Here is a 25815-nt window from a genome sequence, read left to right on the forward strand (position 1 = left end):
TCTATCTTATTTATTCAAGGGCCTGACATGTTATGGTCTTTTAAGTACGTGCCTCTGGGACTTGGGGTTGTTGCCATATGGTGAGATAGTACTGCATGACAACCTTTCTGCAGCTTAAGAATTCAACAGCAGAATAAATGTGATTATTTTAAATATTCAGTGAAATCTTACACTTACCCCTTTGGCTTGCCTTTTTCACCTTAATGCCAAGATGACTTGCTTGCAGAAAAGCTGGCTGAAACAGCTGTTTGTTCAAGTATTGCAGTGGAATGTACTAGAAATGGGCTGGTAATTTCTGAAATTGTTTTTTTCTACATGTAAATTCAGAGTCAAAATTTAGTTTGACTTTGGAATTTGTTAGGGACAGCTATTGGAGAGATTTACAATTGCACAACAATAATTTATAGAAAAATCCTGATTTAATATGGAAGCATTAGAGAAGAGACTAATTAGGAATTAGAAATTTGGGAAGGAAACCTGTGTTACACTTAACAAAATAAAACGCTTCTCATTTTAGACCAAGAAGCTAGGAAAACTTGACCATTCAGATGACTAAAATGCAGGCTTTTCATCACAACAGTAAAGAATTTGTTCATATTAACGTAAATGCATTAACACTTTTTTTTGTCAAATTCCTTTTGTGTCATGAATTATTTTCATAGCAGGCTATGTACATACCACCTCTGGTTAACAATTAAAACGGTATCATGAAGCAAGTTGTTATCTTTGTTCACTCTTCGTTGTTAGTAAATACTTGCTTTCAAGAGGTTTCCATCTAGTAAATTGCCAGATATTCTGTAGGTAGGTTTTATAACATCTGGAGAAGTAAGAATCCTAGTTAGTCTGTAAAATGGGATGTCTTATCACTTCATTTTTCTCTTGTGGTCCTTCTCTGTTGTCTATTCCACCTGTTTCATAATATTTTTAAACAGGAGGAGCCCTTCTTCCAGGAATGAATTTCTTACTACTATCTGATACTTCACACGAACATGAGAATGCGTCTTTGTAAAGGTATATCTTAAATTTTCCAGTAAATGTCATGGCTTATTGGAGTATCGTGATACAATGTGTCTTGAGTCTCCATGCGCACAGGTGTGCATATATGCACACACACAGAATTGCTAATGTATTTTAAAATATAGTTGATGGAAGTCATCAGATGGCAACTGGGAGTCATCCAGACCCGTCAGTATGAGATCCTGTGTATAAACGGGCAGTTGAGGCTTTAACGAGAGATTTAAGACGGACATGAGTTTTCTGCATTCAAGATGCTCTTGTGTATGTTTGCCATTTTCTACAAAAAAAAAAAAAAAAAGTTAAAAAATGTTAACATGTTTTTGTCCCTAAAACAAAATACACTCAACTAATGCCACAGATAGAGAGCTCTAGCAGCTGAGCATCCTCACCCTCCTCTTGGTTAAATAGCAATAGATGGTCAAAAGCCCGTCGGAAAAGTCTTGTGAATCTTACTTAAAAAGAGATTAGCTGAGAGAGATGAAAAGAGAAAAGAGAGTAATAGATACAAATATGGAATCATTATCAAGGAATGGGGTATAAGCTCTTCCTTTCAGAGGTCTAGTTCACATCCTTTCTGATCTGCTAGCATCTTCTGTCTCTGCAGCTGTATTATGGTTTTGTGGTACATGAATGCTGAAGCTGCAAATTGAGAGATTATAGTGATTTTTCACCAAGTAAATTTGTCTTGGTGGGACCATAAATTGGATTAATAGATGCATATGAAATCTCGTAGGCATTTTTTTCCTATAGTTGAAATTTGAAGGATTTTTTTTTCTGATTTTTATCTTTTTTTCATCTTTGGAATGTTTCATGGTCTTTGACTTCAAAGTATAACTGCAGTGATGCAGCTGTTTATTGGATTAATATATACAATATTTTCCTCCTAAAAGCACTATTTCTTATTTGCATCTATAATTAGATCATGCTGCTGCTGTCCATAATCATAATGTTTCATACTCTCTGTATACCCCTGCATGTGCTTACACACTCAATAATCTTAATTTTGGTCTCAGTTCATTGAAAGTGAATTTTTCTCCTCTCATTCCTGTGCTTGGGTTGAACGCTACTGCAAAAGAAATGTTAGAGGAGTTCCCATCATACGTCTCTGCTGCACTGAGTTTTTGGTTTCGCAATGGATTTTTGCTTCCCACTGCTGCATGTCTTGAATATTGGATTTATCGTACTTTAGACCTCAGCTTTAGGGTGACATATAAAGATATCATAGATTGGGGAGAGAATTTGATTTTGTACTAACGGTTACTTGTTGCTGCTCTGCGCACATTCCTTCAGGCATTGCCTTTATTTTCTGTGCTGGTAGTGACTACAATAATTCCAGTTGCTGCAGAACAGAGCCAATCTTGTCTCTCTCTGTGTGGGCAGGAGGGAGCTCAGTAATTTTTCATTGTTGTTGCATCTTAAGGATTCCCCTCCCGCATTACCTTGGCCCCCTCAGGAAGATTTTCATCTATTAAACTTTCCTTTCTCTGTTGGAGGAACTAAATCTCTTTCAGCGTTTGCAGGCTGGTGATCTAATTTGACAGCTCGTCCGTGATGTCTATTCCACTTCAAAGGGGCAGGTAGCCTAGGGCTAGCCAGCTGTATTGTGGATTCTGCAGATTTGGCTTGCTGTTCCTGCTGGGTGTCATCTGTCTTCTTAGTCTTGCGGTGGATAATTTTTGTCCTCCCTAGCATCATCTGCCTGAGCAGTTTCTGCCTGGCAGGCCTGTCCGTCCAGGTTGAGCATCAAATACAGTAGCTGTCGAGCTAATCTGACAAGGCACTACTCCAAACAGCGCTGCCGCGGGCCTGCTTTGACCAGGATCAGCATCACGGCCCACAAACTTCCAGCTATCACGATTGCGGTCCCAGTCTTCCATCACAGATGCAGCCCATGGACTTATTCTGCTCAGGCAAAGTACGTCCCCCGCTCCTCTCTCGTAAGGGCTGTCACTCCAATTGCTCGCATCCCCGCTGAAGTCTGCCTCAACAGGTTTGGGCTTCCCTGCCTGTTGCCAGCGTTTGACTTGGACACCGCCGCTTGGATGAAACAATCCTTTAGCGGATTACCATCGCGAGACAGCCTGTGGGAAAACTGACAGGATTGGGCACGTTAATCTGAAGATTTTGCAATTCGGGATGCCGCTAACACTAATAGTAAATGGCACAGTGATCCCTAAAAGAGAAAGCGGGTTCCCTTGCAAGGCAAAAGTGACACAGTTTGTTTAGTAGATCTTCCAAAAAAACACATGATGACTACATATGTTGATTTTCATGCTCCAAGCCATAGATATTTCCATATTTTTATGACTTGATGACTATTTCCTACAAACTGACAGGTTAGGGGCTGTATACCTATTGTCTTTTTATAGTCATCACCTCTTTAAGTCCTCCTTAATTTTTTAAATATGTTTTGAGAATAAGTTTGACAGGGCAGTGAGAGCAAGCAAGAAAAAAAAAAGAAAGAAGAAAGGAAAAGGCATAAGTGTATCAAATAAAGCATGTCCTTTATATATATATACATATTCATAGGAGAGATGGTTTCAGGACAGTAGTACTGGAAACGAATGCACTTATCTGTCACAGTATTTGCCCTTGTTTCAGTCTCACAATTCAGAACCTGACAATGTTCATGATGTAAAAAGTCTTTCCTAGAAATGCGGTATTTGTAAGTCCCTTTACAGGATTTCCTCTCTAGCGAATAAAAAGGTAGCTGGAGCATATGGCTTAGAGGGTGAATTAACTTTTCTGACAAAGCGACTAATGCTTGGAAAGGACTGTACTTAGAGTGGGGAAGGAGGGAAAAAGAAGGGCATTTGAACAATTCTATCGCTAATAATTAGTGATCATCAAGCCAACTGGAATATCCTGTTGTAGGAACACTAATAAGATTTGTTGGTACTTAACTCTGGGTGCAAGTGAAAAATGTAAATGCCAATGTATAGGCTGCAAGTGATGGTTATTTTGGGGAGGGTAAAAGGGAACAGAAAATTTGATTTTAATGATTTCCTGCTAATCATGATATCCCTGATAATTATTGTCCATTTAACCTGCACTATTTATAGACTATGTGAGTGAAAAACAATTATTTTAGTCTATGTAATTACTAATTTAATAACTGTAATCGGAGTATTCAGTACTTCCCAATGTTTCATATTATTACTCAAACAGGTTTTACCTGTGAGTAAATTTTGCAGAGAATGTTTCAACAAAATTAGTTCACTTATTTTGGAGACTGACTTTAGAGAATTATGTTTCATCAATTTAAAAGACTGGTTTCAGTGAGCAGCTCTAAGCTTTGTGCTCCACAACACAGTTTAATGACAGGGTCATCTTTGGAAGTTTTGGGAAGAAAACAATATGGGGGGAGGAGGAACTTATATTTTTTCCTGTTCAAGACAGTGGTTGCTACTTATAAAAAAAGTGCAAAGTCAAATGTGGGCAGAACTAATTTTGAAGAAAGAGATACTGCTACTCATAAAATGGTAATAGAAAAAGGAGGGAGCACCTCCCCTGTCCCCAGTATAGAGACCTCAGCGAGCTTCAGTTTAACCTAGCAACTACTCGATACATGCAAAGACACCCCGCCAAAAACAAAAGTTGCTGCTTCATATATTGTTTCGTAAGGGAGAAAAGTAATTTTAGGGAGCGAGGGGGAGGAACATATCGTGATACTATTGCATGGTTTAATATAATGCAAAGCACAGGGATCTTTCTTGCTGGCGTCTGCCCTTTACATTTATCAATTAGACTACTACTCTTACTTTTCTCAAGCCACAAGTCCCATGACTAGTGCTCATAAATGCTATCCCCAAAAGCACGTGGATTTATCTGAGTTCACCCGTGCTCCCTGGCCCCAACCCTTCCCTCCTGCCCTCCCTCTCTCCCCCGCCTCCCCTTTTCTGGGGATTGCAGGGAAACGCAGCAGGCCAGGAGAAGGGCATGTGCCTCATTTCTGTGTTCGAGGCATTCCCCTTGCAATCGCGAGGGTTTCTCTGACGCTGTCAGCCTGGACATTATTGGTCTTTGGAGGCTCCAGCAGCTTCATTCCATGAAATTTCATCTGAATTTTTTAGGCTTCAGATACCGAATCTCCCAACCGGAACCTGCTGGGGAGGCCCGTTTTACGGCGTCCATTTTTTACCGCTACAGAAGGTCTGGCTTCTCCTCCTGGCGTTCAGGTCATGTGCTGCGCTGCGTGGCGCCCCGTCCTTCCCCGCCGCAGCTCCCGGGACGCGCCCGCCGCTCACGGGCTCCCTCCCGGGACGGGCCGCCCGTGCCCTGCGGTTGCCGCAGCAACGGCGGCCGCCGCCGCCTGGAGGGGGGCGCTCGGCGCGCGGAGATGACGTCACACCGAGGCACGGGAGCGAGGCGGAAGCGGCGCGGGGACGGGGGCGCCATGAGCGGGGGCGGCCTCGCGTCCCCCGGCCGCGGAGGGGCCGCGTCGCCGCCCGGCGACAGGAGGCGGGAGCCGCTGGCGGCCGGGTCCCCCCTGCAGCCCATCATCAAGGGTAGGTCGGCGGGAGGGGACGGTGGGGTCGGGGTTCGGCTGTTGGGGCCGCCCGTTGGGCTGCAGAGGAGGGCGGGCCTCGTTTTAGGAGGCCTTGGGGCCCTTGTGGCTGCCCTTAGGTTTCTCCATAGCCGCTGGTCACAGGAACGCGGCCAAGCGTCTCCTGAGCACCTGGGTTTTGTGCTAGTTAACCTCTGAAACCGTACAAGCTTTAAGTATTTTCTCCTAAACTCTCTTTGATGTAATTATGTCATTCTCTGTATTTGCAAGACTCCTTCAGTAATCCTTTTTTTTGGGGGGGGGGGGCGGGAAGGATGAGGTGGGGTTCAGGTTATTGCTTCAGGGGCAGAGGGCAAAGTAGGATAGTTGCTTTGGATGGCAGTGCTGGCTCAGCGCCAGCTTTAAGCACTTATGGAACCATACTGTTTTTCTTGGACTAGTTCTCATTTGATACACTACCAGAGCTCTCGTAAAGTAAGCGTGATTTTCCTTTGCAACAGCCAAGTGTATTTCTCCTATTTTATCCATACAAGTATCTGTGCATGTATATATACAGGCATACGTGCGTATAATGTTGTAAAGGTATTTTTAAGATTAATCTCCAATTCTTTAGCTCTGGCATACAGGGAACAAGAGAACACTGACCGTTTTCCTTTGTGGTCAACTTTCCTCCTGTCACTCACTGCAGAAAGCTCCCTTACCTTAAGCCATGAGTCTGTGTAGAACTGATGTCTTTAGTTCAGCGCTGTCTCAAATTTGAACCACTGTCAGTCAGGTCTGGAACCTGCATATTGAGGAGGAGGATTGAAGGGGAGGGTGCTGGGACACCCCACGGACGCTGGGGTGATGGTCAAGGGCCTGGAGACCCACGTGGTCTTCTTGATCCTGGTTGGGGAAGGTGGGGTGGGGAAGAGGATCAGAAGGATGCTGAAGATCAGTGATGTTTTGCACAGATGGTGTCAGCAATATGGCTTCTATGACCGTAGTTTCCTGAGGACTGGAAGAAAGTAAATGTCAGTTTTGTCTTCAAGAAGAGTGAGGAAGAGAATCCAGGGAACTACAGGCCAGTCAGCCTCACCTTTATTCCTAAGAACATGAAGGACCAGCTAATCCTGGAAACTATTTCTAAATACATGGAGGACGAGAAGAATGAATTTACGAAGGGGAAATCACACTTAACTAACCTGATAACTTTTTATGAGATGAGCGGTCTGATGGATGAAGGGAGAGCAGTGGGTGTTGGTTCTCTTGGCTTTAGTAAAGCTTTTGACACCATCTCCCATAACAGATTCCTAGAAAAAAATAATGATAAAGTAGGAGGTAGGCAAGTGGACAGTGAGGTGGAGTGGGAACTGGCTGAACCGGCAGTTTCAAAGGATTGTGTGCAGTGGGTGAAATCCAGCTGGAGGCTGGACACTGGTGGTGTTTTACAGGGGTCAATACTGGGCCATTACTGTTTAACATCTCTGATAATGACCTGGATCAATGGCCAGAGTGCACCCTCAGCAAGACTGCAGATGATGCAAACCTGAGAAGAGTGGCTGATGCACCCTAGGGTTGTGCTGCCATTCAGAGGGACTTGGACAGGCTGGAGAAATGGGCAAGGAATGGGCTCATGAAGGTCAGCAAAGGAAAGTGCCAGGTGTCATCCCTGGGGAGGAAAAGCCCCCTGCCCCAGGACAGGCTGGGGACCAAGCAGCTGGAGAGCAGCTTTGCAGGGACAGACCAGGGGAGTCCTGGTGGATAGCAAGTTGTCCATGAGCCACCAGCGGTTCCCTACAGCCAAGAAGACCAAACACTTTGTGGGCTGCGTGGCCATGAGATGGAGGGATGTGATCCTTCTCCTCTGCTGAGTCCACATCTGGAGTGCTATGACCAGTTCTGGCCTCCCTGGTATAAGAAAGTTATGGACTTACTGAAGAGAGTCCAGTAAAGAATTACAAAGGTACCTAAAGGATTGGAGTATGTGTCATTTGAGGAGAGACTGAAAGAGATGGGATTGTTCAGCTTGGAAAAGAGAAGAAACGGGACGTTTTATCTATGTGGTAAGATGGGAGGGAGTAATGAAGATGGAGCCAATTTTTCTCTCGTTCTTTCCCTCTTCACTGTGAGGGTGGTTGAACATTAGAACAGGCTGTCTGGAGAGGTAGTGACTGTCCTTGGAGATTTTCCAAATGTGACTTGAGATGGTCCTGGGCAGCCTGGTCTAGGTACTCCTGCTTTAGCAAGGAGATTGGACAGGACGAGGTCCCTCTAGAGGTCCCTCCCAACACCAGCCCTTCTGTGCTGCTGTGAATGCTGACCTTCACACGGAGAAGTGTGACATGCAGAATACTACGTTTACTAAGTTGTCAGTTTGCTGAATAGATAGAATACCCAACAGGTGTTATCCTGCTTTTCTGTTAGATTCATAGGTATCTTGTTAGCAGTAGTGCCTCTTGCTTTTAAGTGTGGTGTGCTGCCTAGGATGGGGTGAGTTAAAACTAACTTTTGGCTTCCTTTAATCTTTTAGAAGCTGGGGAAATTCATTCAAGACTACTGGATCACAGACCGGTAATTCAGGGAGAAATACGTTACTTCATTAAAGAATTTGAAGTAAGTATTTTTATCTTATCATATGCTAAAACCTGTCATAGTTTGGAACTTTAAACAATTTTAGCATCTTTTTAGGGAATATAGTATGTGTGTAAATTACTTCAGAAAAATCTGATTTTTCTTATACCTTAGAGAGGTCTAATTTGCTCAAGGAAAATATTGTTAGCGAGTATGTCCTTTAATTTTGCTCTTATTTTTGTTCTGTGAAAGAATATAATGTCACTGGAAGAGAAGAGCTTGAGTTTATGCAAAGTAAGAAACCATTCAAAACAGGATAGTTGGCTGCAGATAAGGTTGGCGTACTAAGAGTGTAAAAAATCCTTTATATACAACACTGCTTTTGGAATTGTAATGCAGTTTCCACAAGGTGGCAGCAGAACTTTAGAAAAGTATAATGTTTTCCCGATTAAAGGCTGTTACTAAAAGTAGTTCCTCATTCTTAAATAATATGGGATTTAAAATCTTAAAATTATTTCTGAAAATGTAATATGTAGCCCTGGTAGTATTCTATTGTGCAGAAATTATTACAATTTTCATTTTAATGCAATTTTTGTTTCCAAATATAGTTGTTTTAAGTAAAGCTAGTTTGTATTTATGGAAGTTTAGCAAATAAGAATGCAAACTAAATCATCATCAGATTGGTGTTATATGGGTTTGAGGAATGATAAAGGAATGATATATCTTTTTTGATTTTTTTTTTCCCTAAATAAATTAAAGGGTACAATAAATAGTTTTACATAGCTTTTCATAGGAAGGAAATTCAAACATGGGTTACAGAAATAGAAAAGTTTTCTCTAGCCTCAGGACTTGATTAAATTCATGTAGCTTTCTCATATTTAAAATCTCATTTTCTTTCTTATGTAGATTTCACGTATTTTTAGATCTGTGCTAGGAATTTAATACCTGGTTTATGCTTTTGGGAGAAAAATAGGACAGCAAAGAATTATCCGTATTTAGAATTTCTTACAAAAATGACTCTCTTCTCTAACTTTGCGGTTACAGACATTTTTACTCATAATAGAGCTATGCTCTCTTTCCTTTCCCCCATACTCCTAGTGATTAGCATCTAGTGTCTAAAGATTTTTTTTTTGAGTGAGAATATGTAGATTTGCATTCAAAAAGTCTGGAGCTACTTTACTTCTCTGTGTCTCTGTTTCTGAAATTTTAAAATGGATATATTAATAATTTAAGTGATATGTAGTGTTTAGTTGTTTATTATTGCTATATGATTAGCAGCTTGTAGTACAGGAATGCTTATCTACAAGTCTACCTCTAACCTTAAAAGTTAAAAAAAAAAAAAAAAAAAAAGAGTTTAGAATAGGTCCCAGAATCCTTTTTATTATATTAAGGAAAGTGCCAGGGAAGTTCAAAGTAGAATTAGTGCTATCGTTTCAAAAAGCTAGATTTCCTCTTTTCATGTAGAACAATAAATCATCATCTGCTTCATCTAAAAAAAAAAAAAATCATCATGATCAGCAGTAAGGCAAAAGGGCCACCACATTAATCAGTTATATATATATGTTATCTTTTAGTGTTGACTCCATTAATTTGCTTCAGTGAGAAGAGTCTTATTTGCCTTTTTTTAATTCTCTACCATATGGGATCTGGAAGGCCAGACATCAAGAAAGTAGCATCAGTGCTATTCTCTTTCTCCATAACAACTCAGCTGCAAAAATGCTTAAAATTATAAAAGTGCTTTTAAACTCCGTTTCTCTCTTGGTTTTGATATACAGTTATGTATTATAGATTAATATATAAATCATTTTTTTGCATAATGTTTTATCCATATAAAACATTATTTTATCTGTGATATTAAAGAAGCAGGGTAACACTTTAATAGACAATAGTACAGTCTGTTGAGATAAAGCTACTAGTTTATTAACTGGGAAAACAACTTATTTTACCAAGTGGAATTCCTTATTAGACATCTACTCATCAAATCATTTTATTTTGTATATCTCATATGTATCTCATTGAGAATCACTGGAAAGGTTGGAAGGTCTCACTTCAAAAAAATGTCTGTAAGTAGGACACAGATAGCAACAGCAAATGAACGTCGCAAAATATAAAGATCCTTTCTCTTTCACTCTTCTGGCAGGAAAAACGTGGCCTCCGGGAGCTGCGAGTGCTTGAGAATCTGAAAAACACAACATTTGAGACAAATGAACACATTCTTCCAAAGTGCGAGCAGGCGATGCATGACAATCTACATGAAACATTCAAGAGATGTAAGCAAGTATCTTCTTATTTTTCTCGTTGCACCATTTTAAAGAATAATGTAGTTTGGATTTTGGTTTCAGATTGGATTTGTGGAAGAATTGCCATTTTTAGATAGTTTTCTGCTATTGATGTGCTTTCTTAATCATATCATTGAAATGTCAATGGGGAACAAACAGGGACGTATTCTGCTATTTATTGGTCCAGCCAACACAACTGTGGTTAAGGTTACACTGGAGTTTCATGTTGACTTCAGGAGAAGCTATTTCAGGTCAGTTTTATACTATGCACTTACAAACAGGAGGTTCTGCTGGGAAAGCAAAATACTGATTCCCTTTATTCAAAGTGAAACTTTGCAGGTGCCTAGATATGAAGTGTGATGAGTTGAGTTTTATTATCTTTAGCCATAAATAGGTAAGTAGTAATAATACTTATATATTAATAGTAGTTACATAATTATAGCCATCTGCTTTTTCTTTTATTCCTCAGATTTTAGAAGAAAGAGTTTATAAAATGTTGTACTAATTTTGTCAATTTTGTGTCTTATTCATCAGGATAGCTTCTCAAAAAGGTTAAGAGGAGTGTGACTATAAAGCTTTATCTGGAGCTAATTTTATGAAGTTAAAGCAAGTGAATATAGGGGCTTGGGGGTTGCGTGTGTGATATGTTGTATAAACATTTGTATTCTTGTTACTCTTTATATGGCTGCTCACATGTGCAGGATAGTACAGGTAGATATTCTTGCACATATAACAAAGGTTACAGGAAAATATTTGAAACGTAGAATTTAGCTGTACAAATAAAGTATCTGTTCTAATAACTTCTAAGTGGCAGTGCAGCTTCGATATCGCACCCTGACTTTCTAATATTCAACCATGAGATCCATCATGATTAGTACTGCTTCAAGACGATGGCAGATGAGTATGGTGTTCCACTAAACTATAGGCTGTATTAGTGAGAGAGGGATGACTGCTTTGGAGAAATTAGGTGATTTCATTCTGCATCATGTTCATACAATAACTGCTAAATAAGTTTTAAAAAAAAAAGTCTGGATAGGAATACAGTTCCTATTTCTACTGATAAGTTTTCTGAGATTTAGTTTCAAGATAGAACAGGCTTCAGCATAAAGGTGTTTTTTTTAAAGATGTCTATTCTATTTGGTTGGAAAAATACGCAATGAAAGAAACTAAACAGCTTTATCACTGCAATTAAATGGCTTTATCACTGCAAAGCATTTCCTGCAAATGGTAGCAAAGCTTTTTCTTGCAGAGATAAGTATTCCAATGGGTAAAAAACATAGTGTATGCATAGAATATTTGACTTGCAAAAGCCTTATGTCTTTAAGTGAGTTTCTTTTTGATTTAGAGCAGCAAATTGATCTATTGAAATCTGTTCATTTTAGTGCAAGCTGTCAACGATAGGATCCGTAGATTCCAAGAGAAGGAACATGAAGAAAAGAAGGTAAAGGATGGCTGGATAGATTTTTATAGTGCAACTAAGTAAGCCTGTTATATGCTTGTACAACCAGTCTACTTGCCTTCAGTAAAGTAAAACTTTGAAATTCCTATTTCTGTATTTTATGTACTTGGAGTAAAACTTCTTATGGAGTAATTTCTGTATTTATAAAATGCATACTGTAGTGTGCCACCGTATATTTTAGGAGCAGTCGTGTAATGGATCCTTAGGTCTTCCTGCAATCTCCTGATGTGTGGAAACATTTTATTTCTTTTGCTTTACTTTCCTCTCCTAGCTCAGAGTGTAATAATTGTCACATACAGGAAAAGTTAAAATAGAAAAGTGTATTTTCTGTGGAACAAAAAACATCTACTGACTTACCAGAATGGAAATATAAATCTTTCCTAGGTAGTGCAAAACATTGAGCATATTATACATGTTGCTTGTTGAAAAGGAAGTGTTTTTTCACTTGTGGATGGGTTGTTTAATGAAGGGCTATATTATAGGAACATGCGAATCATTTTCAGTTGGCTACACTTTGCTCATTTGAAGTAAGTGTGCTCTGAATCTAAAATTTGGAAAATTATATGAGAAATTATTTTGACATTTTCCCATAATTCTTTCATGATTGAAACTTATTTTACTTGCAAAATTGTTACAATCACAGAGTGGTTTAGAAAAACTGTGGACATTTCTTTGGCTGTCATGCAAAATAGGCTGTGCATTGATTTATGTTAACTGATAGCCAGATTTTTCTTTCCTTTTTGTAATCAATGGTGGCCAGTTCAGTTGCAGTTGAATACTGGTACTGTGACGGGTGCAGTACTGGGCCTGGAGCTTGTGTATGGTGTTTTAACACAGTAGAGTGTACGATTGACTTTAGTAGGAAAATCTTATAGTGCTGTTGCTGCTGTTTTTAAAGTAAAATAGCAATAAGTTTTATAACCTATTAAATTACGGTAACTGTTCTTTTTTGTAATATTAGCCTTGCATTTCTGCTATTTTCTAAGATGAACTGGTGCAATACTGATGGCTATTATTTAGAATTTTTAGTATTTCTTTAAGATTGTATAGTAAGACTTCTTGGCTTAAAAGTTTCCCAAAGTGACAAGTAGTGAGGAGGTAACTTTTGAATTGCCCATAAAATTGGCTCTGTAGTTCAGCAGTTTGAGAAGAAATATTTTTTTCCTCATTCTTCTTTCGCTGATTGAATGTTATAAAGAGTAGCATTTCTGTAAGATCTAGTATTAAGTGATTAGTGTTTGCAGTTCTCAGTGAAATTAATAGCATTAGTTTTTGCAGTTAATTCAATTTCTGCTGAGTTAAATGAGTTTGAAAATTATTTGTTTTACTAATTATCTTTGCAATTCCTTTCAGCTACTTTGTTAGCTACTTTATCAGTAAAAGAAAAGCTGTATTGTCCCAACCTGCTGTCTTATTTTAGGTGTAAAATAATTTGTGCTTACAGGAGTGTGGACTGAAAGAAGTATTCATGAAATCCCTGCCTTGTTGATTACTTTCCCCATTTAGATGGTAACATTTAGCTGCTATTTCAAGCCGTGTATCACTTAAAGTAGGGGAAAGTAGAGAAGACTTAATCAGGAAACTCTGTAAACATGCATTCGTGTATTGTATTTCTTTTTCTTTTTAATTTAGTACTTTCTTTTGTATACAGAGGATGCAGGCTTATACTGGAAGTTGCTCAAGATTTCCCATAATAAGCCTCCCCTCTTATTTTTTTGTAACATTGACTAGCACAGTAACAATTCCCAAAGCTTGTCTCTACCTTGAATGTTTGTGGTTGTTTAACTTCAGCAAAAAAAAAAGAGTAGTCCAAGCAATATTAAGAGCAAGATTTACTGAAATATGAATATTTTCCCAAAGGCTGGTTTCTGGCATCACCATTGACTGTAAAACAAAAATAGAAATAAGTACAAATTGTTTTATGATTCTGTACAGTATATAAGAAAATTTTGCTGATATTGCACATTGCTTGAACCTCAAAGATACAATGTTGGCCTAAAAAATGATTTCATAATCAGATTAATGGTTTTTTTTTTCCGAATAATTGATGTCCCAATGTGAGGAAGCAATCAACAGGGCAAAGCTATGTTAGTGCCATGTAGAGCAGTAAGCTATTTAGAGGAGTAGAACTAGAGTTCTGAAAGTGTTATTACTCAGTTTTACTATTTCCTTGAGATGACAAAAGATAGGATTTTAAATTAGGTTGTGGTCTGTAAAGTTGTTCTGTGAAAATATTCTGTTTTCATGTTGACTTGTGCTGTTCTTTGTGAAATTTTAGAGTTCTCTAATTTGCAACCCTGAACCCTAAAAGTCAAAGTATCTCTTTATGTTTTACGAGTCATCACAAGCAATTCAAAATTTGCAATTAAAAGTGAGGAGTTTCATGCATCTTCATTTCAAACATTTTCCTGCCTGGACTACTCTGCATACAGCCAGCATGAAGCATTTGGGGAAACTGCTGCTGGAACTAGGACATCTGGAGATATAAACCATTTCCATGTTTAGGTGGTAGCTAGCAGAAGGCAAAGAATCTGTTTTGGATTCTAATATGCTGGTTACAAACCTAAACCCCTTCGTAGGTCTCTGACCTCCAGATGGGCTCTCTGTCCACTATTCTCTTAATTACTGTAAGGATCTGGGTGTTTTCTGACACCTCAGCAGCACATTACTACTCTAGAAAAAATAAGGCCAGCATCTACAGCTGACAGCACAGAGCAGCAGCAGGTTTTCCGGGAAGAGTCAAGATTGTGTGTTTGGTGTGCAGATGACAAACCTCATGGAACTCTTCAGAAGAGAACAGCCCTTCACATAATGCATTGTATCTTAATTGTATGGGGTTTTTTTTCCCCCTTCTTCTTCATACAAGTGGCTTGTAAAGGTGGTTATAAACATTGGAACTTTGTATGTGTCAGCATCACCAAGTTCATACAAATCTGTAGGGACTGATCACTCTTGCTGTTGTCATACTTGTGTAATCAAACTGTAGGAGATGCTTAGAGTGTCTTGTTTTAGTTTTCAGTTCATAGGTAGTAAGAGGAGGAAGTTTGTATTTCAAAGATGGCACCTATTAAATGGTGTGCAATGAGGGTTTCGTGATGGTTTCTACTTAGCACGGGTTAAATGTGCAGTGAATTAATATGTCTTAGCCAGGGGTGCTGCAGCTTAGGAAGTTAGCAGCTATTTGTATTAATTACTATTTCAATAGGTTGAGGTTATTAGTTTTCTATTTGCCATACTTTGAGGAGTGGGAAATGTAGTACAAGGACATGGACAAATTATTGGCAAAGGAAAATAAGAAGGAATGGAAAATAACCTGAAATTCTGTTTCCTTAAAATAAAAATATTATTTTCATTGCTTTTATAAAGTCAATTAGAAAATGAATTATCAGGCAAATTATCCAGTTCTACACATGCTCATTTTGATCTGACATGCATCAGTGACATGACTTTTTATATTAATTTCTGCAAATCTATTAATAAATTAATAATTTAGTGGTATGAAACACCTCAGTATGTCTCTACAGGTCATTACCTAATAATGTTGACTTTTGGAAACTTTACTTTTTCAGACTGACTTGACTTAACCAATACATGCTATGATGCATATGCATCTTGAATGCATATGCATCTGTAATTTGTGGATGTTTTCATGTATGCCAACAGCAAATTTAACAAGTGAGACTGTTTCATTTTCCAAGTACCTTTATGTTTTCTAGCTTTTTTACACCTACAGTTGCACTTAAGACATTTTATCTTTCCAGAGTGTCCTGATTTCATAAGTTTTTCCTTTAGGATATTAGGGTCAGTTTTAGAAAGCACAGAAGTTAGTAGCACTGGATATAAAGAGGACATGGAGTGGAGCCTGTTGTAGAAAGGAAGCAGAAAACAGGGCAAACCTGAAGGTTGTTTGCTGAAGAACAACGTGGAACTTGTACTGATGAACTGAATCTTTTGGTGGCCTGTTTATGTGCTGGAGCTGGTGTTGGTGTCCTGCATGGGTGCTTGTGTCCTTAGGAGCCTCTAGCAGTGTCCTGCTGAGGACAAGGCTGTATCACTATAGCAGCTTGTTACAGGACACCAAGATGTTCAAGGACATCCTTGGATGAGTGTTTAGCTCCATTTTTGTATCTTAGTACAAAGTTTGAGTGCCTTAGCTTCAAGTGGAGCATCCACTGCCTTTGAGTCTTGCAGTCAGACTTGAATGTAGGAGAAATCTGTCTTTGGTAGAATCTCTCATATTCAAGAAGATTCAAGTGCCAACTGGAGCTTAATTATGTCTCTTCTGCATGGGCTCTTTAACTTCTGAGAAGAAGCAAACTTGCACTGCAAAGCATGCCTTGTTTGAAAGATGTGTACTTGAAGGCACAAATCCTTTAGGAATTATTATTTCTATGCTCACACAATTGCTAATCTGGTAGGAAGAGGAAGATTGCATGCGTGATAGGTGTCATCTTGAAACATGAACATATTTGCTTGGCACCGTGTTAACGATTTGCAGGTCCTGTTGATACCAGATGGATTTGGATTTGTGATCTGTCAAGGAGAGCCTTAGTGCATAAAGTGTTCATTGAACTTCTACATTGAAGTTTTTCAGACTGTTATTAGGTTGTGAGAATGAAAGCAGCGTTCACAGTCTCTGCTGTCTTGTAATTGGTATTTGTCATCCTTGCTTGTTCACTCTAGCATGTGTTAATTTTATTCTTCTGATTTATAAAGTGTTTCTTATTCATGCTTACAAGTTTCACTGTGTTAAAGGCTCGAAGTGCAATCGTGTAGGTTGCCTTGTTTCCAGCATAAACCCACTCTGTGAAACTAAACATGTGTGTTAGACAACCCACATGGCCTGGCTGTATCACTGGCTGTAGCATCACTTTATTTCTCAGTGTCATTTCTCTTGTGCCAGGAAAAAATAAAATAAAATAAAAAAAAGTTAAAGACATTGAGAAGGGGAAGGGAACAGACTTTTCTGGAGGCAAAAGGAGTTAGATCAGTATTTTGATAACTCAAAACTCAAATTATCTACCTTTGTGCTCCCTGAGTGTCTGCGGTGGTTTTGCCAGCTAAATGGTTTTATATTCTTGAACTGAAATGGTCCTGTGGAAGGTGCAAATGGCAACATGCATCTCATGTTTGCTTTAAGCCATTCAAGTGCCGTTCGGGAGCATGGGCTCATCCAGGAGTGAGTGGTTCAGGTAGGCACTTTGTAATCCTGCTGGTGGGTGATTCACTGCCAGTTTAAAAATTTGAGGTGAAGGACAGGCCTCCTTCTCCCCACAAACAAACACCCAAGATCCTTTTAGTTAGTAGTTACTATTGTGTGTGTTACAAACAAAACAGATCTTGGCTTAATATTGTTCCATAGTATAGGAAACACTGCTCAGTAAAAAATAAAGTGTTTAACCTGTAATGTGTCTTTTTAAGAGCAGAACATATCACGTGGTGCAGTAAAGATTACATGAAGGGGTTTCCATTGCATTTAGTTTAATGGCAGGTGTCTAAAAGAAGGAAGCTAAATAATAGTATTTACTCTTGCTCTGCAATTCTGAACATAGGAAATAGTCATTGTTGATTGATGTTCTCTCTCTTGCTGGACAATGGTACAAACATAAGAACAACTGCCTTATGAGGTTTATTAGGCATAAATCACAGTGAGAGCTGGCTGGCTAAAACAGAAGTGCTAACTGACACATTCAAAATATTGAACTTCTGTGTCTTTTTTGTGTTTCAGTTTTTCCTTTCTATGCTGGGAGGCTTTTTCATCCAGGCTGTATCTGACTGTGCTGAACTTCCACACCACATGGTAGTGGAAGTGTTCTACTTTAAAAAAATCATTCCAGTATGTAAAAACATATTTCATTGAATGGGACATTGGAGAGAAGTAGCAGGGCTTCAGAAAAGAGGAGCAAAACACTGAAGTGTTGGCTGACATAGATGATTTATGCATGATTTTATTAACCATCTTTATTTGTTGTGAAACATAGATGTATTTTTTTATTTAGGTGTATCTCACACTGCAAACAGTAGGGAAAAATGTTGTGTCTTAAGTGTTGAAGTGGATCCTTCAATCTCTGGTGATGTGTGTGTGAACTTATGTAATGAACATACATAATTGGCTAAGATATTGTTTTGTCTACCAGGCACAAATATGAAATATAGTGGGCCTACTATTTTCCACATAGATCAGCCGATGGTATTGCTGATTCCAATGCATTTTTAATCCGCAGCATACATAATGTGGCACTGCACTCACTTGGCATGTGAGGCGCAGTTTTCCAGCTCTTTGACATTTCTAGTTGGAGAGGTCCAAGATACTTTGAAACAGAGTAGCTACATTTTATTTTAATTATTTTTAATTTGGTTACTAAGAACCTATCCCAAAATAGATTAAAATGCTTCTTAAACAGTGGTCTCTCTGAGTCTCTTTATGTGAGTGTGCAGTTTCTTTAAATGCTAGCAAACCTAAAACTAAAAACAAAATTTGTTGTAGTGACTTTTTTTTTTTTGGTAACAAGAGCTAAAAACACCAAATACTGCACTAAAAACACCAAATACTGCCTTCCTGAGATCAGAAGATCATTTTAAAAGGGAATCTGAGTTGGCAAGATAATCCATGCTTATATCAGCTGCAGTGCTGTAGTACTTCTAATATTGTCAGTAATTAGAGCAGCAACTACTGCAACAGTATAGCTGTATATATTCTGTATATAGCTGTATATATTCTGTCAGCTTCAGCTGCTGAGAGAAGTTGACTAGGAAGTTTAAAGTGACTTTCCTTTTATGTAGTCAATTTTATGTGGTTACCAGCCTGCAGCATGGGATGCTGCGTCTGCTTATATTAACATGTAAAAGGTGCTGTAAACATCATCATTTCTTCTGCATTTACTATACCACATAACTATAAATACCCATCTTCCTACTTCTACCTTCTGCTGAAGTAAAAGTCCATTTTCTCTGATACGTTAACATTGTGTAATTTCATGGGCTCGTTAAAGCCACTGTTGTTCCCTGGAAGCAGTTGTTAAAACTCCCCGTTTTCCTCCTCTCCCCTCCAGGCTGACAAGCTAAGGGCTGGAGACGGGAAGCGCGTGGCCCAGTGGGAGACGTTCATGAAAGACCAAGAGAGCAAACGAGCAGAGGTGGACGAGGAGCACAGGAAGGCCGTGCAGCGCCTCAAGGAGCAGTATGCCCACATGGAGAAAGAACTGGCCAAATACGTTTCTTTTTAAGCCTCTTTTATGTGCCAATATCCAGCTGCTTCCGGCTCACCAAACTGAGATTCTGTTGGAAAGCTGAAACAAGTAAGAAAGAAGGAGAATCTCCTCCACAGGTTTGGTACGGGAAGCAAAGTTTTGCATACTTTCAGCTGAAGTGCCTCTCCATGCTCCTTCTGTTCAGGGTCAGTGGAGTGCCAGTATTTCTCAGTGTGTTGGAAGGTTCAACTGGAAACTGTATTATGTGACTACATCAGCTCACAGACGCCAGCTGGAGTTACTTGCCTGTGCAGACAGTATCATATCCCTAGGGAAAACAGAGCCTTATTTAATGTTAAATATCCCAGTATGCAATCACAGGCCTTGCCCCACAAAAGTACATGTAATAATTTGCAGTTAAATATGGCTGGAGCCAAACTGGGAAAACTATAAATCCCATTCATGGATTTTGGGAAAGCCAGCTTGTGTTACAGAATACAGTAGGCTTTGAAAATTCAGTGGTGAAAAATCTCAGTGGGGTTGAAATCCAGTCATAATTCCAACTTTGGCATTTGCATCCAAAGTATTATGAAGTTGAGCTGAGATTTAAATGGTTCTTGCTAACATACCAGTACAAGTGTCTAAGTGACTTTGGACAACAAATCTACTCACTCTCCCTCTCTCAGATCTCTCCTTTAGGCATTACTCTTCCAAGCAAAGGCAAAACAAGTTCGGAGGTAATCATGAGAAGCACATTGGTCTTTGTATTCCATTTTAGCTAGTACAGTGTTTATCTTAAATATTTGATGTGGCTTACTGTTGGTTTACTTAGCAGATAAGCTTGACAGAGCTTTGTTAATTGATAAAGCAATAGAGAAAGATTTCTGTTTCTGTATTTGTGTTGCAAATCAGCAGATTAATGGTAAAACATCTGTAGTACCAATCTGTTTTCTTACTAATTCATGGAGTATGTGAGGCTCCTGTCAGTGCTTTCCTTTATTTAATACTTACATTTCACAACAAGGTAATTGAAGAAGTTAATCCATTCATTAATCAAGCAAAATGAGACATCATAACTTAATGAAATTTGCATTTTTGAAACAAGTTAACCCATAGTACAGGAAATATCTTTTCGTATTTTAACTGCTCTTTAGTATAGAATGGAAACAGGTAAAAATATGAAGAATTTGCCCTTTACCTGTGTTGCAGCAGCTCTACGCCAACAATGGTTACTTGTGTAAGTTTATGGCTTGGTGTCAAGGCTCCATTCCTGGCAGCATGTTGATAGTGTGATTAAGGTTAGTAGAGGAGCAGAAATAAGTATTTGAGATTTCTTTCAATAACACTGAATTCCTGCCAAGCTTCTCTGTCTGCTACTGTAAGCCCGACAGCTTCATCAATCATCGTCATGTATCTGGACTGAAAAGAGGACTTGCCGACACCGGGGCATGCTGGAATGTTGGGAATTCTCTGTTGCGGATGGAAAAAACCATAGATGTGTCTAAAGTATCCCACACTTGAAAAAGAGGAAAGCCTCTTTTTGAACAGCTCCCATTTAAATAGGAGGTGACTTTTGCAGTATTTTTCAGCTTATTTGCTGATGAATGTTATAACTAAGCTCAGACTTTCGTTTATGAATAGTTCTTGTTTAAAGTTGAGTCTGGAGTAGTTTCTGATCATTTTGAGGGCAAACTGAAGGTGACTTCTCTTTTACAAAATGTATATGTACCCAAAGCCCAAGTATGTTTATAACAAAATTAATCTTAACTGTATTCTGAATGCATTTTATTTTTGCACTGATAATTTTTATTAAAATTTAGATATCTCATTAACCGTGCACTGGAGCTGTAGAACTTAGGATTCCTTCAGTTTGAGGGCTCTTAATCAATGATATAAGTCTTGCAAGTTGGATGTCCACTGGAAAATAAAGAGGTATTTCCAAAAACTTCTGCGTCTCCTGATTCTTTGAAAAACTTGGTGCTGAATATAATGGTGCTGAAAATATGTTCCTCTTTCAGAACCATACAGGTACGTTTATGCCAAAAAATGACATTTATTCATTTTCCGTGTCTGATTCTTAGCCTGCTGTCATTGGGGGACTATCTGAAAAATATCCTGAATTCACTGACTTTCATTTTTTTTGTATACAACTGCTGTAGTTCTTGAGATGCTTTGAAATGCATATATTGCCTTTGGATGAACTTGCCAACATTTAGACAAAACCTATTTTTCTGTCATAGTGCTTAAAAAGGAAAAAAAAAAAGCTTGCTATGTTTAATCTCTTAAGTCAATTGTATAATCTCTTATGTCAATATCTGACGTGCGGAGAAAGGTCCCTCTCTTCAGCAGTTCCCAAGCGAGGTGAGAGCGTGGTCAGACCGGACACCGTAGTGCTCCACGGCGTCCTCGTAGGTGTCACGTTCTGGATCCAGCACAGGGTCTTAACCAGCTGGGGGAAATGAGGTAGTTTCAAAGTTGGTTTATGCTGTTTGTTTATGGAATGATTTAATCCTTGTCAAACTTGATAAAAGTTTGCGTTGATCCCTGTCGAAGCTGGATCGGATGTTTAGCGTTTGATTAAATTTCTAATGCTGGAAGTGAGTTTTGCAATCCTTCCTTTCACCAAATTATGCATATAACTTTTTGTATAACATTCTTTATTATACTGAACTGTGCTTAGTAGCTAGAAGTGTGTTTGGTGTCATATAATCATTGGAGTAGTCATGTTTCAGTTCTAACATATGCACAGCGATAAGCAGGTGCTTTTTGTCATATGAAAATTAAGAGTAATAACTAAGTAGTTTAAGAATTAAAGTTTCGTCTATTGCCATCTTGCTTTAAACATTTTTAAACTATCTCTGGGATATATTGCATTTCAGGTCTCACTTTTTTATTTGGAGGGGAGAGAAAGCTGATTTATTTGTTCTTACTGTGCTTTCTATGCTAATACTGGGTAATATTTAATACTAACATTAAGTAATAGAAAAAAAAAAAATCCACTATTACAGGCGGAGTTTTGGGCATACTCTGCCATTTTCATTTATGGTTTGTAAAGGTTTTCCTCAAGCACTATTTTTTCATTAGACAAATTAAATTGAAAATAAATGGAGTTATCATCTGTTGATGTTTGCTTGATGACTGGTTGTAGTTGCCTCCCGAGCTTCTGTGTCAGGGCTATGACTTGAGATTGCCAAGTTTTCCCCAATAGGTGTCAGCACAAGCCCATTTGGGAAAGTCGGGAAGCGCCGTCCGTTCCCGTGCGCGATCTGCACGGAAAATCTTCCTGCCCTCGGGTCTCATGCAGGATTTGGTGTAAGTGGACCAAATGATATTATTCAGATCGCCAGGCACTATGTAAATCATACTAAAATGGTCTTTTTTAGCCTTTCTGAGAAATGTCGGGGCGAAATACTGTTGACGAGTAGTGTCATTTTTGTGCATGTCGTTTGATAGCATCTGTAGTACTCGTGTCTTCTAATTAGGGTCTTTCATAGGTTAAAGTTAGACTCAGCACCAGACATGAAAACCTTAAACTGCCGCCTTTCATGGCTGCCCAGGGCGTGGGATCGAGTTTGAAGAAGCTATTTGAGACAAAGGGTATTGAGGACATTATAAAACTTTTAAACAGGCCAATTATTATTGTTTATCTTCTCAAAGAGATAAAGATACAGTATACCCGGTACTGCTAGTCTAGCTTGCCTTCTATTTTTGAAGATACAGTAGAATCCAGAGGAAAATATGATTGCAGCTACTGTAGCAGCATTTTAATGAGTAATACAGCTTTCATAAATCATTTAATCATAAGATTATTCAGAAATTCCAAATAACACAGATTTTTAAAAGAGAGAGGAGAAGTCAAAAATGCTTTTTTTTTTTTTTTTTGAGTGCACAATTTATAAAGGAAGTATTATATGGGATTTCTTTCAGCCCTGGGCAGTATAGTACTCTATTCAGTTCTGGAGGGTGCTCAGTGTTAGATGCAATACCTTCACAGTGGTATAGGTGGCAGTGTTATGTATATATGTAATGAGCAAAGTAATGACAACTTTATTGAAGACAATTATGGGCATATCTTTTCCATCGCCATAGAAAGTCTGAAAGGAGATCTTCATAAAGCAAGATGATATTTTATATAAGATGCAAAACTTAAGTGAATTTGTATGGATTAAATGGGCAAATACATACAAATATGTATGAGCTCATATGTAGAAAGGAGGGCAGAAGGAGCAGCCTACATTTACCGTACTCTTTTTCTACCGTATGCTGTATTTGGTAAGGTTGTGGTTTGATAAGGCTGTCCCAACACTCCAAATTTCCTGAAGAAGGGCTTGAGAAATCTATTGAAGCACTACCAGAAAAAAATGTCCAGGTAGTGCACAGGTTTGGAAGACACTGCTTGTTTTTAGGAAGGTAGCTCATTTTCAGAGCTCAGTAGTAAAAGTCTTGCTGAATATCCTGGTATAGGAGGAAACTGCCTGGCCCGTCAGCCTGTGTTGTTAGGAAAAAGCTTGCAGAAGCTCTTTTAAAGTTGTGGTTCTGAAGATCAAGGGCTCAGCTTTGTGCATCCTGACTAGGATTCTAGCACAGGATCCACCTAAGTGTCAGACTGCCACCTTAAAATCCTCTTTCGGGGCCAGATCTGAGCCCTGGGCGGTCCTGATTTTTTTTCTTCACTGTCTGTAAAAATTACATGTTGGAGAAAGCTGACCAATGTCAGCTGCCAATAAGATCTTTCAGGACGATTAAGACTACATTAAAGACTGGTGGGATAGTAATTTTAATACTTATTAAAGAAATTCAAATTGAAACTTACATTTCCACAGTCTTTCCCTAATAGCTCACTGGGTGGATACAAGAAGACCTGCAACTATGTACCACTGTCCTTTGACAGTGTCCTTCCATGTCCATTCCATGTCCTTCCATGCATGGAATGATGTAATAAAATTGGAAAGAATCAAAGCAGTTTTTGTGTCTTTTACTTACTAATCATTATTAACATTTTGAGACTAACATGACCTATAAATTTATCTGGCACTTTATGGTATATGATCCCTATTCTGTAACCAGGAGGTCAAAAAAACGTTTTGTTCTTGGGCCGCAGCAAACGCTGCAGGACCTAGATGAGCATTTTCAGTTGTCTTTGTGAGTTAATTATGAAGTAAATTTGTAAATATGCTTTGCAAAGCTTGTAGGCTGATGCATAACCAGTGCTTTCCCAAACTAGGATATGCAAAAATACCTATTGTTTTAATATACGCTCTAGGTTACGTACAGCCTTTTCAGTAGCTTTAGCTTCTGAAAAGTTAGTTCCGGATTGCTTGAGGTCATAGGAAGCCCTTTATGAGTGGACCCAAGTTTGTCCTTTCCAGATGTTTTTAGGTCTCATGAAATAAATTCCGGTTCCTGAAAATCCTCTCTCCAGATGGCTCTAAGTCTGTTCCAATATTTACTATGTCACCTAGAAAGCTTCTAAGCTGAATTACATAAATAGGAAATACTGTGCATCCCTCCAAAGTACTAATTTGAAAGAAAATCGAGTATTGCATTAAGCCAAAGCTTTTCTAAAAAATAAAAACTGTAAATAACATTGGTGATCTGTAAAGTTATCACTTTGATTTGCAAACAACTAATTTGTTTGGAATCTCAAGGAGAAATTGGCCTTTGAAGTATCAAAATCTTACTGTGTTCAAAAAAATCATCAGAATAAACAGCAAGCACTGTATTGCAAAAGTGGAAGAGCACAATTGGTTTGGCTCATTTTGTGGGTGTAAGGCTCATTGCATGTGCGTGTGCCTATGAGAAGAACTCCCAAATCCTCTCCTCAACAGGGCATCATTTCTGAATGCCAAAAAATATACCTTGGGTGACCAGGATGTGTGGTGTTCTGAAATTTTGTTGCTGATGTAGCTTGCAGGTGGTACAGCAAATACAGTTTCCTTTAAAATATCAGTGAACAGATAGTTTTATATAAGAGGAGATCTGTTTAATTGTTGGCTTTTTATTTCTTGACTGGATGTTGAAGTAGGGAGGAAAAGCAGCTCCCTACATCACGCTGCTATAGGATGATCATTGGTATTTTCTATGGTCACCATCCCACAGGGATCACAAAACGTGAGAGCTTTCTCCAACTTCGCTTTGTTCTTTGAGATTCTTCTGTTTGTTCTTTTGGTTTTAGAAGGTAAAAGTCATGAAGTAGTGTGATGTGGTAAAGGTGGAAAAAGAAGTGTCACAGCAGCGTCTGAATGCTTCCCCTTTGTTCCTTGCAGCCTCTTCTAAAGAAGAAATGGTTGTTCCCTCTTTATACTTTTCCAGGACCATTTTAATCAAAAACTAAATTGAAATCCAAAAATTGACTTGAAATTTGGCCACTGTCTTCAGTCAGAATAGAATCAGATGTTGAACCATTGCCCCTGCTGTTAGGAGTTTCGGTGCTGATTGTATTTTGTCTGTCTGCACAGAATTGGACTGAGACCACACAATTCTGCAAAGAGGTTATCCAGCAGCTATCATATTAGTGCTACTGGAGGTCATTGCCTTAGTATGCTCCCTTTGAAATGCCTGCCATAAAGAGAAACTTGAGCTGAAAACTATTTCCAAATAATTTTCACACGGTAAGAAATTATTCTTCATATATGATGTGATTTCCACGTGCACCTTCCCCATGCTTTCAAGTTCCCAGGCCAGTTTGTCCCACAGAATCCAATAAAAAAGTCTAATTTCTCCCTGGGGCCTTTTCTGGTCATGTTTGATATCACTTAACATAATAAGCTTTTAACTCCCACATCATAAAGGGTTTTGTTTTAGATTTCT

The 25815-nt window shown here is 38.7% G+C and overlaps 1 protein-coding gene across 1 annotated transcript; it reads left to right on the forward strand.

Moving 5' to 3' along the window:
• Window positions 1–5390: 5390 nt before the first annotated feature.
• On the forward strand, window positions 5391–20950 carry BLOC1S5 (biogenesis of lysosomal organelles complex 1 subunit 5). The gene is made up of 5 exons (XM_088521746.1): window positions 5391–5525; window positions 8037–8119; window positions 10218–10347; window positions 11739–11797; window positions 18868–20950. The coding sequence occupies exons 1-5, from the start codon at window positions 5414–5416 to the stop codon at window positions 19039–19041; spliced, it is 558 nt and encodes a 185-aa protein (XP_088377872.1). The 5' UTR covers window positions 5391–5413; the 3' UTR covers window positions 19042–20950.
• The last annotated feature ends 4865 nt before the right edge of the window (window positions 20951–25815 follow it).

The sequence above is a fragment of the Tinamus guttatus genome, unplaced genomic scaffold (assembly GCF_059628265.1).
Source record: "Tinamus guttatus ecotype Peru unplaced genomic scaffold, ASM5962826v1 Tinamus_guttatus_pri_ptg000131l, whole genome shotgun sequence".
Classification (NCBI taxonomy): Eukaryota; Metazoa; Chordata; class Aves; order Tinamiformes; family Tinamidae; genus Tinamus; species Tinamus guttatus.